Consider the following 18,741-nt stretch of genomic DNA (forward strand, 5'->3'; position numbering starts at 1 on the left):
AGGACGCTCGAAAGGGTTCCGCAAACTGACACAGCCGCATCCAAGCGTGTCTCCTGAGAGCCACACCTGTCTCTGCGGCTCTGCTCACTCCATCGGCTGCATAGGAAATCAGCCTCATGGAGGAGTTAACTATGGAATTAAGAGTCACAAGCTGAGAAGCTACTTTGGCTGGTGCTCCCTCAGCTGTAGGATCTTGAAGGTAATCTCCAAGCTCTTTCAGAAGATCCCTTTGAAGACGTGTAAAATGGCATAGATAATTCAGGGACCTCATTGAAAAGGTCGCTGAAGCAAACATTCACTTTCCATATCTGTCCATCTTCCGAGACTCTTTGTTCGGAGGATGAACAGATGAAGAGGTTTCTGCTAACTCTTTCTTGGTGGCTGCTGCTACCACCATGGCATCAACGGGCACACCTTTGGAGAGGAATTGCTTGTCCTGGGGGGCTGGAATAAATTTGTTTGGTCTTCTCGGAGTAGGTTCCACAGAATCTGGAGCTGACCAAGCCTTTCGTGCCACTACAGACATGAGTGGATCGAAAGGAGGAGATACTCAGGAGGTGGAAGGTCGGGAAACAAATGCGACCAGGTATACAGAATAGTCCTCAGTAGGGGCTAGGGAAGTCCAGTCCCTCCTCTGTCTAAGCATTTCAAGGATGTCCGAAAAGGAAACATCTTCAGAGGGAGACTTTGGGGACCCTTCCAATTCATCCATGTCTGTATCAGGAGTAACAGACTCAGGGGAGTCTATGTGCTTCCTCTTGCACTTCTTCTTCTGGGGAGGCTCCTCCGAGTGATCAGGGGAGGCTTCGGAAGAAGAAGGATCACCCAATGGGGTGTCCTGGGGCATAGGCTCCCCACGCTTGGGGTCTGGAGGAGGAGTAGAAGTTGGCATAGACACCACGGGGTGGGGAGGGGGAGGAGCAGATGGAGCTGGCAGTAGAGCTGACTCGGGGGACAGCACACTCTGCATGACCTTGAAGGCATCCCGACCTCTAGGCAGAGAAAGCTCCGGCTCCGAAGAAACAGGAGTCTTTCTCCGTGTCGAGGGTGACGGCTCTGAGGCAAATGTTGGAGCCGAGCTCACCTGCGCCGAAGCTCCGAGGGGGGGGAGAACAGGGTCGGACAAGGGTCCGATGCCACTCCCCCCCATCGGAGCCAACGAGAGAGTCTCGGCACCCAGATCCCTCGACAGAAGGTACAATCGAGGTAATCGGAGCTGACGTCGTAACCGAAGGAAAGATGATGATTGGCACCAATGGTTCTACTACCTGCGGATCCATGGTCTCCGGCTCCGAGCTAAATGTAGTCGGAGGAGGAACAGAAATATAGGCGGTTGGAGCCGACACCTGTTGAGGTGGGCTGGACACAATTTTTGCCAGTGCCTGTGACTTAAGCAACCTACTTACTACTCTCTCTACATCATGATCCGATAATCTAGAGGATCGAGAAGAGTGGGAAGAATGATGGCTACGTTCACTCTGTAACCAAGGTGACTGAGGTGCCGAGTGGATGGACTCCAAGGATGGAGACCTCAGTCTCTTATAGCTCTGAGACGGCTCCGAAACAGCAGATGGAGCCGACGGAGGAGTTGTCTTGTCGGTGCCAGCCGGTACAGACATATTTGGTTGGTCAAGTAAAAGAGTCGGCTCCGAAGGTGGAGCCGACGGCTTGACAGACTTAAGGGATTTCGCTGGCTGAGAACTTTTAGCCGGAGAATCCTGAGGCTTCAATAATCCCCGAAGGATTAATTTGTTTTTGCGCTCCTGCAGGACCCTTGGACTAAAAGCGTGACATATAGAACAGGAGTCCTGCAGGTGAACAGCGCCCAAACAATAAACACAACTAGTATGCCCATCTGTCAGAGACATTTTCTGACAGCATAAGTCACACTTTTTGAAGCCAGATACCTTGGTATCTTTAGACATTATAGTAACAACAATCACAACAACAATAATAAAAAGCTATAGTACAAAAAACAAAAACAGACTTTTTTTTTTTTACAGTTAAGGAAGGAAAGCCTCTAATTTAAACGGCTATCCTGGGGGGGTAGACTCTCTAATATAAACAAGGGAACAGAAGGCCTGCGAGTTATGGAGTGAAAGCCAACAAAGCTAAAATACAAAAAAGAAGCGATAAGGGATAAAGGAATATTATCTAGACAAAAAATAGACAAAAACTTGACAAACTTTCAAGAATAAGCAATATATTAATAGAAAAAAACTATACTAAGCCTGAGCCAGTAGGAAGCAACCTCACAGCTGAAGCGGCAAATGAGATTTGGGTAGCTGACTCTGGGCATGCTGGGATAAGGGGTAGCCTTGAGCCAGTAAACAGCTCTCGAGCTATAGAAGATGGCCGAAGGCGAGATGGACAACTTAACATCAAGTGTTACAAGACCTTAGAGGGGGACCATGGGAGGATAAATTGGAAGAAAGGGAACTGCATTGCCAGTTTAGAGTAAGTGCTACTAATCCTCCTGGTCTCAATGAAAGGGTGTCTATAGCTTGTGTTTTAAAACTTAAATCTTACACTGTGTAGCCAGGTGCTGTTATTCTGTGCATTTCAACAGATATAAATATATATATATATATATATATGTATATATATATATATATATATATATATATGTATATATATATATATATATGTATATATATATATATATATATATATATGTATATATATATATATATATATGTATATGTATATATATATATATATATATATGTATATGTATATATATATATATATATATATATATATATATATATATATATATATATATATATATATAGATATATATATATATATATATATATATATATATCTACACTAAATAACAAAACTTTTTTGTCGGGCAAGGATTATTTTTATTTTCGTTTTATATTTGTAAACTAAAAGATAACACCTGTAACATGCTGTTGCTTTAAGGCATGCTTTTTTTACAAGTGAGTACACTGATGATGCAAACTGTCATGTGATTATACGGAGGAGTATTTAAACTTGGTGTTTGTGCTTTTGTAACAGATTCTGATTAAGTATATTTTTATACGAAAGTGCTCAGTCTTGTCAATTTTACTGTGTTTTATTAAACTACTGAAAGCTCTTCTTGGCCTGCATTTTTCATTCCTGGACTATCTTGCTGGTGGTGGAATTTTGCTGGATTTGGTCTTTGCTATTTTACTCATCGGCATAAGTTGGCAGTAGCTCAGGTGGATGTAAAAGATACCATGGCACTTTTCAAAAACTGTAGGGTTGCCTTACTTATAACCTGAAATAGCTCAGTTATGAGAACAGCAGAACAAGGCTCTAAAGGTTGATGGTTCGATACTAGGTTTTGCCAGAGAAGCCTTTGTATCGAAATGGATAACTGACTAAGCTTAAAATGGCCAGCAAAGGTAGTTAGCCTTGTACTAATCTATGAATATGTGACAGAATTATACAGCTATGCACTGGCTGGGACTAATCTAAATGGTGAGAAAGCAACATCTTGAAAGATCACATGAAGTGGCTTCTCCAGCAGAACAGGGTTCAGTAAGGAGAACTAAGCTTGCCTGAGCTACAATGGCATTACCTTGGCTGTCAGAAATTTGACTTTCTTGATAAATGTCACTGTCAGAGGATATGGGTAAAAGCATAAGGAGTAGACCTGCCTCTCTCTGAACTATAGCATCTCTTGACACCCCCCCCTCCCACCACGCAAAAAGTGTGAAATCAGTGAAATGAATTTGGAACACTTAATGAGACTACATAAGCAAAGTGATCATGCTCTTGCTTGCTCCAGAGGTGAAAAATTCATCTTGCTATTTAGGGTACATTCATTAGACACAAGAAGACAGTGGCTAAACATGCTGACCAAATAGCTGGACTTTCCAGGATGGTATTCGATATCAAAAAGTACTGCACAAACCTGTAGCTCACTGACGCATTTTCACAATTTCTTGACACAGAAGATAGGAACAAATTCCTCCCTGTTTGTCAATGTACTAAATAAAAGCCATCTTTGTCTGACTGAATGGATGGGACTCAGTGAGGCAGAGTCTTGAATGGCCACAATATAAAAATGCTCACTCTTTCAGAATGCTTATGTAAAAGTTAAACACCCGAGATGACCAAGTGCCCAGAATCATCTGTTCACTTTAATGCAACCTTCCCAACCACCTAAAAGTAGAAGTATCCATGATGACTGACACTTGAAGTATATGTAAATGGAATAAACTTTCACACAGAAGCCCAGTATGATCTGACTACCATTGCAGAAGCAATGACAAACTTTAGAGATTCAAACTACAAAAGAGGATTACAATTCTGGGACCACTGTATATCAAATATCCACTAAAGTATACTCAAAGGTGTGCTCCAAGGTCTAAGTCCCTGAGAAGAGACTCTTGGTACAGATGGGGATGAGTAAAATCTGAAAACACCAGCTGCACAGAAAGCATTTTGTCTAGGGACACAAGTATCTGACAAATGGAAGTGTCTATGAAAGTCAAAGAATGAAACTGAAATAAATGGGACTTTGTGAGAGGTCTACTGTCATCCCCAGGGAAAGCAATCTGAGCAAAGACTTAGTTAAGCTTCCCAGAATGGTCACTTACGGGGCAGCAAGGAGTCAATCATCTAGGTATGGAAGACTATAGCTCCCTGCAATCTCTAGTGATGTACTACTATGGACATTCACTTGATGATCAACCTGAGGCAGCGGTGAGACGGAAAGATACAATCCTAAATTGGTAATGACCAGATCTGACCCATACATAAAGATATCTCCTGGACTCTATGGCGTCTCCTTCACCCCACCCCACCCCATCCCATATGACTACCAACAGGCATCTCTCCCTGCACTCAATCAATCATCCCATTCATTCCTCCTACAGGGATGTGAACCAGAACTATTTGCTTTTTGACCATGGTGACAGTCCATGTCTCAACTACTCACTGCTCAGGGTGAGAACCTTAAAAGTCCTTCATTTCCCAGGACATGTAGGTTGGGTGGTAGCAGCAGGCCATCCTGTATTCATGTGGGCCCCCTCTCCCATGAACCTAACCTCTGCCAGTATAAGCTTATGGTTACCACATGCTCTGTTATGCTACAAGATCCCGTACATGCTTTTATATGTTTGTATACATCTCCTGGATTATATGCAGCACACAGTCACACTGACCCATGCTGCCTGTAATCCCTCAACAATTCTGGTATTGTCAGCAGTGAAGAAGGCTGGACCTCCTCCCCATACCACAAGATAAACAAGCAAACATGAGTTGTTCACTCTCACCCGCCCCATCCTGGCACATCCACTGCTGAAGCAACTAAGTGAACTCAGGTTACTACCCAAGCAGCACAGTCAGGGCTTTGTCCCTCTATCACACAGGGTCAGGAGCTGCCTTGATGACCTTCTCCTTCTTATATGTTGCACTAAATATCCCTCCTACTAGAGGGTTTTCAGCTCATTTGCTCATCCAAAGTGGGTGACAGCAAGACTCATTAGTTCTCTGGTCAGGGTGAGAGACCTACAGCACGTTCACTCCCCAACTGAGCCAAGAGTTAAATCAGCCCATCCCCTAGAGAGGGCAAGAGTTGTGTAAGTGGGTAGGTGGGAGTGGGCCACAGTATCCACCATGCACTCCCTTCCAATTTGTCAGCTTGTAGGCTATGCTACAGCTGTTCACAGGGAAGTGCAGCTGATTTTCCACAAAAGAATTCTTGGCTAAATGATGCACCACTTAAACAGAGGTCCTGTTAGACTCAAAACTGTGGGTGATAATCTGCTCAATAGTAGGCACTAAAGCAACCAGTCAAGCTGCATCCCTCTCATCTCAATAAGCAAGTCAGTAATTGCCACTCACGCCATCATCCTCACTTGGTATCTCCAAAAACTGTGACTCTAACCAAACAATGGTCATCTGGGCCAAGTCAGGTGTTTTTTTTTCTTTGTGCCATACAGATAGACTAACACACTGATTATTTTGATGTGGGAAAAAGCATCCTGGATGTCCAAATAACACATCCAGTCTCCTTCTAACAGATAAGGAAAGACAGACTGCACCTTGACTATCAGAAAAGTTTCTTTAGGAATAACCTCCAATTCAATACAGGCCTCAGGTTCTTTGGCATCTTAAGCACCAAAAAGTGTTTAGAATAAACTCCTAAGCATTACGGGTCTGGTTGAACTTCCTGAATGACTTTTTTTCCTTAGAAAGCTTAACAGTTTCTAGCAAGGCTGACAACGTAATTTGGGGAGGGGGAGACAAAAGAGAATGTACACCCTAAGAATATTATTAACCTAATTCACTTGTCACTGGTACTTTCCAAGCTATCAAATGAAAGAAAGAAAAATAACTCCTAGCTGTCTACAGAGTGTGACAGTCAGGCAATGTCTGAGGACAGCTGTCATCCTCCCTGAGGTCAGTGAATGCCCCAACCAGAGTCTGACAATCTGTTGCAAACCCAAGTGAGCAAAGTCTTTTTCAAGCATTCTCCTGACGTTTTTTGCTGTGTGCTATAACTGAACCATATGTGGCACTGGCTTGTCTGCATTCTTCTAAAAGTACACTGGCGAAGGTAGAATTTAGCAGCCAAAGCAGTAAGAGTCTTGTCCTACTTTTCCATATTTTGAGGTTTTGTTGGAGTTCCTTGCCAAACAGGAGAGATGCAATAAAGCGGGAATCTAGAACTGCCACCTTGATGTTCTCAGTGAAATCTGTAAGATGCCTTCATGAGTGCCAATGAAAGGCAATGTTGGATACTGCTGTTCAAGCAGTACCTTCTGGTACATTACACATGATGTGGATTATAATACTATATACGTTTGAGGAGGCAGTGGTCTGGGTCTTATTTCCTTCAATGAACCACCAGAAACTACATTTCATACATCAAGTTCATAGGTTCATAGGTTCATACTAGGCTATCTGCCCGAGGACATTTACAAGCCTAGCCCATAGTTTTGTGGCTTACGCCACCCCTTTAGTATGGGGAACTATACCCATTATTTTGCTGTGCCTCTGTCGAGCAGTGACACAGGTAATCCCTGGGGTATATCTGCGATCTCCCATCCATTGGTCAAGATTTCTCTTGAACAAGGCCAGCGAGGTGCTCTGCCTCACATATACCGGGATTTTGTTCCACAGCATAGGGAGTCTTTGGGTGATGAATCTATCCCTCCAGCACGTCCTATTAATAGCCGTGTCGAGGTTTAAGTCTCCCGCCCTTGTGGCTCTGACGGATCTAGATTTTTTGAGGTGAAACATATTCATCAAATCTGGGTTTGACATGGCCTTGTATGTTAGGCAAAGGTCACCTCTGAGCAAGCGGTGGCGACTGAATAGAGCTGGAGTTCTTTCAGTCGGGCAGCATAGGACAGATGTTTGAGACCCTTTATCCTTTTGGTGAGGAACTTTTGTGGCCTCTCCAGCTGCTGCAAGTGTCGGGTCAGATACATTCGAATGGGGCATTGTACTCAATCATTGGTCTGATGAGTGATGAGTATAGGGAGACTATGACCTCCCTTGATCTAGATGAGAATCCCTTCATGATAAGGTGGGCAATGTAGAAGGTCTTCCTAACTACTTTAGCTACATGGGTGTCGAATGACAGACTACTATCAACCTGGGTCCCCAGGTCCCTGATAACTTCTTCTGTGCTCAGTGGATTGCCACCTATTTGGTAGCTAGGGGTAACCTTGTTTTTCCCGAAGGGTATGACTATGCATTTTTTGGCATTTAACTTTAGGCCATGGCTCTGGCACCAGTTATCCGTTTCTGTGAGACCCTTCTGAAGGATATCTGTCTCAGATGTGTTTTCTACTATGGCCCAGTTTGCAGTCATCTGCAAACTTTGTCAGCCATAACCCTCCTGTGTTTTCTTGTACTTGGAAAAGTAGATGCCAAACAAGAGTGGGCCCAGGACTGAGCCCTGTGGTACACCACTTGTGACAGGCTTTGAGTCTGACATGGCGCCAGCAACTCTGACCCTGTGGGTTCTGTCACTCAGCCAGTTTGCAACCCATCTTGTGATGTATGGGTTAACATTTAAGCTGATGAGTTTTCAATGATACCCGAGTGGGGTATTGTATCGAAGGCCTTCGCCAGATCGAGGTAGGCTGTATGGACTGCCTTTCCCTCATCAATGGCTTTGGTGACTGTTTGAAAAAGTCAACCAAGTTTAGAAGGCATGATCTGCCTTTGACAAAGCCAAACTGGGATGGATCCAAAGTCTGCAAATTCCTATGTCTTTATTTATGAGGTCCATTATGATCCTCTCCATGGCTTTGCAGATAAGGCTTGTCAAGCTAATGGGCGGTAATTTCCAGGGTCGGTGGAGGCACCGCCTTTGTGAAGTGGGACCACAGTTGCAGTGCGCCACTCCTGGAGTGCGTATCCAGAGGTAAGACTATGATTAAACAGCTGTCCTAGCTGTGGGTTTAATTCCTCGTTGAGTTCGTGGAGCACACAGCCGGGGACACAATCAGGTCCCATGGATGCTGTGTTTTTTGCTTTGGAGAGAGCAGTTCTCACTTGGGCGTTGGAGATGTTTGGGGGCTGCAATCGCTTGGTATAGATATCTCTCCTTTTGGGGAGGGGAGAAGTTTGCACTGAACCTGTCAGCCAGTATGTTGGCAATGTCTGTAGGATCAGTAATCTTCACATCATTTTGAACTAGTTCTGAGCATATCTGGGAGTTTCCTCCCAGGTTTCTAACTTATAGCTAAAGAAGGCCTTATGATTGTCTTTTGAGTCTTTAGCTATTTTTCTCTCAAAATTTGCTTTGGATGATTTTATGAGCTCTTAGTTTTTACTTATAGTGATCAAGGGTGTCTTACCTTTTAAGGATTTTGCTCTATCTTGTAGTAGCTTCCTCCTTTTGTTGTAGAGTTTGTTTATGGCTGGGGTCCACCAGACTGGATGCTTGCCTTTGGTACAAAGAGTCTTTGTTTTGTTTGGGATTGCCTTATCCATGCAGTCCTGCAGGTGCTGGTAGAAGGCATTTGTAAGTGATTCAGCGGCTTGAGTACTGTTTTCTGCCGGCTCGGGGGCCTTAAAGGAGACCACACTAGTCTTTAGAAATGTGAAGTTGGCTTTCGAGAAGTTCTTTACTGTGGTCTTTTTTATTTCAGGTGGGGGTGGGATGAGGACCTCCAGCGAGATTAGTTTGTGATCTGATCTCACCAGTGAGGGGTATACTTCCGGTGTTGAACATTGTGCTCCCATGTTCGTGATGATGAGATCAAGTATGTTTTCTCCTCTTGTGGGGATGGTGGCTAGTTGTTCCATGGCATTTGAGTTTATGAATTCCAGGAACTTTTGGGCTAGGGTGTTTGGGCTTGAGTAGTGTTCCCAGTCTATATTAGGGGAATTGAAGTCACCTAGTATGATGGTGTTTGGTGATACATTTATCCCCTCTAGTGTTTTCAGGAAGGCCATGTGAGGTTCCTGAGTTTGTGAGGGTGGCCTGTAACATGCTACAATTTGCAGAGCAGTCTTGCCTATGGTTAATTGCACCTGGATGGTCTCCGATGCATCGTGCGTTGTCACCAGTCTTGAGGTGTGGGTGTCCTTGATGAATATGGATACCCCCCCTCCTTTCTTGGTATTGCCCGGATTTTGGGGCCGGAACGCATGATAAGAGGTAAAACCTGATAGTGCTGGGGTGCTCTCAGGAGCCTTGAACCAGGTTTCTGTCACTGCACAGACATCGATGTTCTCCATACTGAGAAGGGCCTCGAGTGCGTGCATTTTGAGATTTAGACTTCTGGCATTGAGCAGCATTACCCTTAGTTTTTTCCTTTTTTGTGTTCTAGGGTGGTAGGTTTAGAATTTGAGCCTTGCCTAAAAAAGGCACTATATGGCGGTGGCAAGAGCCTTTGCCAATATCCGGAATCCCAGGGGTGACAGGTGCAAGCCGTCCCTTGCGAAGCAGCGTGGCTTGTCCAGCATGTCATCCCAGGCAGACAGACATTGGATCCCCTTTGAATGACACCAGAGTTTAAGCCAATTGTTAAAGCTGATCATCTTATCTCTGTATTGTGGCATCATTCTTGGTGAAGGTAGGATACTGCTCAAGGTCAGGGTCATACCTGCCTGGACTACATAATCAGAGAGCTCCTCAATGTCTCTTTTCATGTAGTCCAAGGAGGTATGTCTCAGGTCGTTTACACCAGCGTGGACAATGACTGAGTCGTATTTGTACCTGCTGTTGAGAGACCTGAGTGCTTGCGTTATGTGGCGGATTCTAGCGCCCGACAGGCAGCTTACTGTGACCTTCTCCTTACTCAGTCTGGTGAGCGGGACGTCAGTGTGTCTGACTATGAAGTCACCAATGACTAGTGTGTCTGGCATTGTGTTTGGCCTTAAGGGCTGTGACTGTTTGACACTCTGACTGTGAGGTCTATGTGTTGCAGGTGTTGTGTTCTGAGGTGGTGGTTGTTTGGGTGTCTGCTTTGGTGGCCTCAGCTGTTTTGGTAGATTTTTGATCAGAGCCGTTGAGTATGTCTTTGTGTGTTTATGTGTATGATTTGAGGTTGTGATGGTACTATGTGAGACTGGGTCTATAGTGTGTGTGGTAACCTTCTCCTCCTGACTGGTCTTGCCAGTCCTATGTTGAGAGAGCTCAGCCTCCAGTTTGGCCGTATAGTTGCATCTCTCGCATGTATTTGTGTTTTGTGGGAGGAGGAGAGGGTTGTCTGTGTACATGAGGCAATTGTAACATTGCCTCAATATTCCCAGGTTCACCAGCTGAGCAGGAGAGGACACTAGCAACTGATCCCTCGACATGCTAGAAGGACTAGACAAAAAACTTTAAAAGAGATTCGGGGGCGTGGGTGACCGAGAAATGGGGTTTGCCTTTTGGGGTGCTATCTATAAGAGTGCCGTATCAAGGTAATAAGTACTGTAGGAGCAAGTGCTAGGTTTAACAGATAGAGAAAAGTCTACTTGGAGTCAAGTAGAGATGATCTTTTTAGGTATTAGAGAAAGCGCTAGTAACAGGGATGCTTAAAGGTAAGATTGAAAAGAATGCACTCTGCAGTGTGCACTAGAGAAGTTAGATGTGAAAGTAGGTAACTTGAGTTTTACCTGTTTAAAAAGTTAAGGTTTAGTGGAGAGTTACTATTTTTAAAACAGCAAGATGGACTGAAAGGGGTGGTTACTTTTGTATTTTGGTACTATGAAATACTGTAGGATGGCCAATAAATTTAAATAATTGAAGGGGTGGGATTTCAAAAGTGATGGTTTTGTGATTACTCACATAAGCCAGTGAAAGTAGAGAGAAATGAGATATATGGTCAGATTAACATAAGAGGCAGGCAACTATAAAGACAGTAAAGTTCCTTTGGAAACACACTATACAAGATAATTTAGTGACGGCAAGGACAAAATGGCAGACATGTTAAAGGTACTTCCCAAACCTGCCCATTACCTTGATATGATGTTTGGTAAAAGGACAGCTGGTCCTGGGGGGTTGGAGCCTTTCAAAGGGCAGCTGCAGAGACAACAGTTTTGGTTTAACAGTCTCTGTCCACAAGAAACACTTTGCAGTGGGCTACTAAACATGGTCCTCTTTCTTGTGCACTGGGGTTAGCATGTCTAGATTCCGGGTGCTGTTTAACACATCCTACAAAGGTAGCGCACCCAGCAGAACAGTTAGAATAAGTCTGTAAGCCTTACTGAGTCTTCTTTGAGGACTGGAATAGAGTTCAAAGACCAACCTTTCCTTTTATTACATTAACAGATACTCTACAAACTTTGGGTCTTTGGGAATGTGAAGTAAGAGAGCTGGCCATTTCTCCAAATCAAGCTCCTCAACCAAAGAATCTAGAGAAGATTCAATAAGCCTCGCTTCAGAGCTTTTCTGGACCCTCTTTACTGGAGAGGAGGAGGAGAAGAACTCAGAAACTGAAGAACAGAGCACAATTCTAGATGATGATCTACAGGAAAGACTGAAGAAGCCTGGCACTGCCAACAGAGAAGATCCCTTACAGGCTGAAAACATTCATACGAGGGAGAAAAAAAAAAGGCAGAATGGCTAATGATACTGTCGGAAGTGCTGCTGGTGGAGCATGTGTCAAGGAGAAACATACTGAGGGATCTTCCACAAGGGTTGGCAATAGCTGAACAAAATCAGAGTGACCAGAAATATTACTCTAATTAAAGGAAGCTTCAGGAGGGAGCAACAACTTTTCTTGATGCCCAGGTTCAGAGAGGTTAAAGAAATTATCTACATATCTTCTGCCTTGAGCTCTACCTATAAATTCGGCCAGCTTTTAGCATTCAACATTTGGTAGGACTAGTGAGTACATGGACCTAGGTATGACAAGCTTGCAATCCAAAGTTTGAGTCTCTGCCACGGTTACTATAGCAGTGACAGATTCCACAGCCAAAGAATACAGAAGATTAACTGATTCTGAAGGGTAATCATTTGAAATGCTGAGACCCGCTCGAGCCAGTCCCAAAATATGGAGACTGAATGGCCGAAAGATCAGACTTGCATATACTAAGTCCAAGAGAATATTTCTTAGACTATTCCCTTTTCTCTGAGGTACGGAAATCTTAGACTTGAGAAATTTTGAGAACAGCAGCGACCTTCAAGACCCGCACTTCTCCTGTGTTTTTGCTGTTTTCTTTCTTTCTTTTTTTTTGGAATGCCGACATTTCAATAGGTAGCCATTCTGAAGTATCTGAAACAACCTTAAACTAAACAGTTTCTGAATAAAGGAATCTACCAGAGTACTACTTGATGAAACAGAAGCATGAAAAAACATCTACAAATGCAAAGATTTTAAAAATTTAGTAAGGGAAGAAGTTCTAGATTCCTTTTCTGAAAACAGTGAAGTCTATTTAGAGGGAGTTAACAAGAAAGGAGCCAGATGGCTCACTGTGTTTCGGACTCTACTTGGACAGAAGACACAGCCTGAAAAAAACAAATGAGCTTCAAGCCTTTTCACTCCACAATGTTACCTGATTAAATTCTGCACAAAAAAAAAGAAAGTGCTATACACCAAACAAATTCAACAATGAGTATACCTACTGGCTGGTGGTATAGCCCAGCCACAGGAAGACTACTTAAACAAAAGCTTTAGCATTGCAAGATGAATGGACCAAGGTCCAATAGTGAAGAAAGCAAAGAAAATACGTTCTGAAACAAAATTTTAATGAGCACGGTCTCATGAGTAAAAGTCCAAAGAGAAATAAGAGAAAGGTAAATGAGTGTAATCAGAATTTTAGCAGTATCATCAAAAATCCAAAAGTAGCTAGAGTGATTTTCTTTTGACAGATTTCAATTGCTGCAAAGAATAATTGGAGATTACACTGATGCGTGATGGAGAAAGAGCAAGTTTCCCAAGCAGCCTTAGAAAAGCTTCACTGTCCAAGTGGGCCTAATGACTTAAATCCTACAGGTTATCAAAATTGAGTCTTTTCTTATCAGATCCATTACTCCCTTCCACTGGGGGTACAGCCCTTATCCCCCCCTTTTTTTAGATAGCAAAAAGCAAACAGGATTTCTAACTGGAAGAAAAGTGACCCTTGGAAGTAGCAACTGTGAGCTCTAACAATCTGATGTATAGCCCACTCTCCAAGAAGAAACACAGTCCCTGTTATGTAAGAAGACAAGGAGAGCTCTCTACCCAACAAGTGAGATTTCCATTGTCAAGCTCTGCAATAGATTTAGCTGGAGGAATGGAAGACCCACTAACAGACGCCTGAGAACAGTGACAGAAGTCTACCACAAAAACAAAGTTTGTGAGCATGTAGTGGCTCTTATGCTATAGCAGTCCACTTCTACACAAGCACCCTTAGGTGTGTAAATGTCCTAGAAAAGTGGGTCTTCAATCAAGCCCTGAAAGTGTGGGGAAAGCACCATCTGGGTCTGGACCTTTCTCTGCTTCCTCAATTAAGAGACCAAGACTATGACTATATAAGTCCTCAATATAAGTAGTAACAGCAGAGAGTGGGCAGTGTCAACTCTGCTCTAAAGAAGGACTTTATATGACCTTGGGTCAGGAAGGACTTCTTCCCATTTATGGTAACGCTAAGGGACTGCATCTGTGGAAGTGTGCGTGTAAGAGGGCTACCTTTAGTGAGTTCCTGGATGGGCCTGTCATCCAAGAACACCAGAAGACCCTGCTCCTGCAAGGCTTTGGCACTTAATACTAATGTCCAGGTGAATACTGGGTGCTAATGAAAGCCTAAATGTCAAAACTTTTTACTGGAAGTCTTGCCCATTCAAGAGCACTTGGAAGGAGTTTCCTGTGTTGATCCCAAACAAAGATATGCCAAAAAGTACCTCTCATGTCCAGCAACACCATCCATACAACAATAAGAGCATAATTCCCTGCAAAGGGGCCATTGTGAACCTAACATATTGGATATAGAGGATGAAGATACTGAGATCTGGAGTCAAATAAATTTTTCTCTCTCGTTAAAAACCAGAAAGAGTTGGGGAAAAAAACATGTCACTCCTCCACACCAGAACACCCACAATGGCCCCTTGGGCTGTAGGTCCAAAATGTACAGATAATTCAATTAAGCCCTCTATGAAAAAGAATCAAAGTGCTTTGGAACATTGGCAAAACCAATTACCCCTAGCACCCAGTGGCTCTTTATGATGGTTCTCAAAACTGGGACAGAGACTAAGAACTTAAGTGGAAACCCATGACAGCACCACAGGAGGCAGGACCTAGTAAGGTCTAGCAGTCTTCCTCAGATGCTATAAAGGCATCTTTCTCTTTATGGGTTTTCTAAATTCAACAGAGGAATGGGTGCAAATGACGGCAAGATAATCAAAGACTCTACAGAGGTGGGGCCTACTTTCAGTTTAATAGGTCACTGATGGAATGAGTCAGGCAACATATTTATTGTATATGGAATGGTGACACCAAGAATGCACTAGCCAGACATTGTATGCAGAATGAGAATGAACATGGTTTTAGATTTCAAGTTATTGAAATTATTTCTGAAAATATACGTGGTGGTAATTTTAAAAACTTCACTGAAACCAGAGAATTGCACTGGACTACACTATGGCAAGCTGATAAATACCCAGGTCTAAATGACAGGGTTTCTATTAAGCCTGAACTAAAAGCACAAGGTCTCTAAATAATACAAGCTGATGCCAGGTTTCTACCTCTTTCTGATTTTCACTGGCTGTTTTGAATTAATGTGAATGTATTACAAGTGTTTGTTGATGCAGTTTTTTTATATGGTCTGATGAAGCACTAGTATTTGGTGTGAAAGCGCTTACCCTATTAAACTTTTTATGCTTTCAGTCGTGTTTCTGTGCCTTGTCTTCTTCAGTTACATTGGTTTTTGGCTTGCAGGCACAGTTTATTCCTTGGGGATTTTATCTTTTGTCTACTTTCAGTTTAGATCATCAATCAGGTTCTGCACAGGTATACCAAACAGCACATCTTACAAAAAGCTAAGCAATCAGGACTACCCCTTGAGCTCATCTCTACAGGAGGACAGTCTTAGCCAAATCATTCTGCACAAGGTATACTCCAAACTTGAGGCTACAGCTAAAGCATTAGTGTAGTCAAAATTACAACAAGAATGCAGAGTATCCCACTACGGAAATAGTCTCACAAGGGTCTTCCCTGAATACAGACTCCGGAATGTCTCCATTGGACATGAATGGAAATGGTATAGGTGAAGTACACAGTTCAGCATTCCAATCCCCATCACGGCTAAGGAGCAAACATTTCTGTTACATATCTACAAATTGTAGAACTGTGGTCACTAAGACCTGGGCTGGAATGAAAAGACTACAAAACAATCGGCAATAGGTGCTTAGTAATTTGATGTGCCCATTTATGCGGTAGCCTGCAAAGGGCTCCAGCCTTTTTCAAAATCTGATGGGGTGAAGTCTGGGTGACTGCCAGCTACTCTGATAGTATCCATAACACATCATACATGGGTGGGAGGATGCGACAGTGCTCCTCAGGTTCCTTTTCCAGAGAATACATCAAATGCTTCTGGGGGACAGAGGACAAGAGGTCAGACTAAATTGCCCTTTATCAGCCCACCTGTATCTCTGAATGAAGTGCAATCCTTAGGAGGTATACAGGGATGAATACTCCATACATTTACATTTCTGGGACAGTAGCCCTGAGAACTTCTAAAACCTCAAAAGATCCTAGGAATGAGGAAATACCATGACATGTGCTACCCAACTGTCAAGAGCTTGTGCAATGGTGTGTGTATGGATGAGTGGTGGTGGTGGTAGTGGGGGGGGATACAGCCTGCTGGCATGTGTCAGAGGATCATGGAAAAAAATGGAACATGAACTAACCATAAACAATGCCATGTGTGGACAGAACTACAATACAGTTGGTTTGTTCTCGCCTAATAGTGCACTTCCCACAATCTTACCTTAAGCAATCACTAGACATTATACATCTGTTTCATATCTGTATCTTGAGGTTATGAGCCCAGGTGTGGGATAATCACACAGACCCTTCTCATCTGGATCCTATTGCCCACCTAGAATTGGACAAGGCCACACCCCAGGAGGAAAGTCCCTGGTCAAAATTATCCCTGATCCATCACCAGATATAAGAGACAAATCCTCATTTTCTGGCTGGATGCCGAAAGTCCCCAAACATTCACTAAGAGACAGAGTACCAAAAGAATCTCAGGGTAGGAGCGGAGTGTGTGCTTCCTTATCCCTAAATACTCTCAACTAATGCAAAGGACTTGTTCAGTCTTGAACTCTCAACAGTAAAGAATAAGCGCAAGACCTAAATGGTTTGGGAGATGGATGAACATCAGACTTACCTTGAAGAGGTTCAGGCCTACTTCTGATCTCTCAATGAGTGACCTTGTTGATATGCTCTGACATAAGTCTGAGGGAAAAGAAGCCAGGATACATTTCTAGAACTTGTGGCAGTTATCAATATCATGTGCTTCCCAGAAATACTACAAGCAATGGTGGTGTGGGTCCTGGGTAGCAATCTGATGGATACACAGACACTTATGATGCTTACGCATGCAAATGCAGTACTTCACTGATAGCAGCAAAGCTCAAAATAGGAACTATGTGAGTGGCAAAAAAGGCCTGTCAGACTATTGGGAGGTATTCAATAATGTAGTCAGTGCATTATGTCACAGCCTCCACTGGTTAAGCATGCAAACATTCCTGAATGCAGGCTCTTGCTGAAAAATGCCAAATTCTGGTTGGTGGAAAATACCCAACAGAAGAACCATCAAGGAAAGTCCACAACATTTTAGCAAACAGACATTACAGTACATTTAATTTCTGCTCAGACTGCAGAATACATTCACGTTAATGATAAAAATATTTCAGGTGAAGAACAGTACTGGTGGTGTCCATCCTAGATGTTCACATTTGGCTGGCTTAAACAACTAAATATGAATTTCTACCCTACAGTGTGGATATGCAAATACAGAAAGTGGTTTCTAAAACAGCTAATAATGACCTGCTGGGAGGAGCTACATTTCATTTATATTTTCCTTTATTTTATTCAGCTTTTATGCAAGCACACCCAATAAGTATGAGTACTTCTTTTCAGGCGTGACCTCAAGCATTTGCATGATTAAAGTCATGCCCATCAAGAACAATCGCAAGTCGTATACAAAGCAAATGAAGACTGATGGAATCAAGCAGAGCTTTACAAGATGAAGCTTGTTATGTGATCAGTGCCTTAAACGTCCATGTTGAACTGCCAAACACCACTGAATGAAACTGAAGCCAGTAGTCATATTACTCCCATGTTATACAACGGAACTATGAGAGAAGTCTCGTTAAATAACAGCAGCATTCCAGTACAATATGCAATGTTAGAAGGTCTAGTATCCTATACAATGTTGACTTAAGTCGCATCACAAAAGTGTGAACCACACCCTACATTTAACCTGAAAGGATTTACAAAGACCAGTATCCTATTTGCTGAATTACACTCATTAAAAGATATACAACAGACTATAGTATCAAATCAAAATTCATAACTGCATAAGTGCAATGGTTAAATGCGACTATCATGCGCTGAACAAAATATAAAAAGTGAGAAATGACAAATCATACCACTGCCTGGAGTCCAAGTTTTTAAGTTCTCTAAGCAGCTTCTCATTTTTCTTCAGTAAATGAAAACTGCTCCTGCAAATAAATTGAGACCATTTTAATATCCAAGTTACAAACCCACTTCATCATGTTTCATCAAAAGGTTCTTAACACAATCTGCACTGCTGTAAGGTCTGTTTTATAAATAACAAACATGCCTACACAGATATACATGTTCTTGTGTCTTTCGGCTTTTCCCGGTTATGGGTCGCCACAGCGAAACTCCGGTCCGCTAATGATTGGCAGTAGATTTTTACGTGCCGAGTTGCCGGCCCTGACGCACAACCTTCAACGAAGGTACGCCCATTCACGCATGTCTCCACACAGGCGACAACGCTACCGCAGCACCACCACCGCAGTTACACACACACAGACACACACCTACACAGATATACATAGACTCCTTAAAAAGTCCACTATATTGTCATGAAAATCAGCAATAGTATAAATACACAGTATTACCTAAATATTTCTAAAATATGAATCAAAGCAACCAAATCTTCAGGGGCATTTCAGTCAGCTTATATTCAAGAAAGTACAACAGCTGTGTGAAGTACTCAATACATTTAGAAGGGAAACGCCACAGAAAGTCCTAACATACAGTTCTGTCACCAGGGGTGTTCTGGCAAATTTTCCTTAATAGTGTCATACTCTCTTCTGGCACCAGCCTA

The 18,741-nt window shown here is 42.9% G+C and overlaps 1 protein-coding gene across 7 annotated transcripts in view; it reads right to left on the reverse strand.

The window, feature by feature from the left end:
* Window positions 1–18,741, reverse strand: part of RALGAPA1 (Ral GTPase activating protein catalytic subunit alpha 1) — a 5,382,632-nt gene that overhangs the window by 953,638 nt on the left and 4,410,253 nt on the right. For all 7 annotated transcript variants that reach the window (XM_044074134.1, XM_044074135.1, XM_044074129.1 and 4 more), the window contains one exon: window positions 18,035–18,106. In XM_044074134.1, coding sequence (XP_043930069.1) covers window positions 18,035–18,106 — 72 coding nt within the window. The remainder of the gene's footprint in view (window positions 1–18,034; window positions 18,107–18,741) is intronic.

The sequence above is a fragment of the Protopterus annectens genome, chromosome 6.part0 (assembly GCF_019279795.1).
Source record: "Protopterus annectens isolate FY-2018-M chromosome 6.part0, PAN1.0, whole genome shotgun sequence".
Lineage (NCBI taxonomy): Eukaryota > Metazoa > Chordata > Ceratodontiformes > Protopteridae > Protopterus > Protopterus annectens.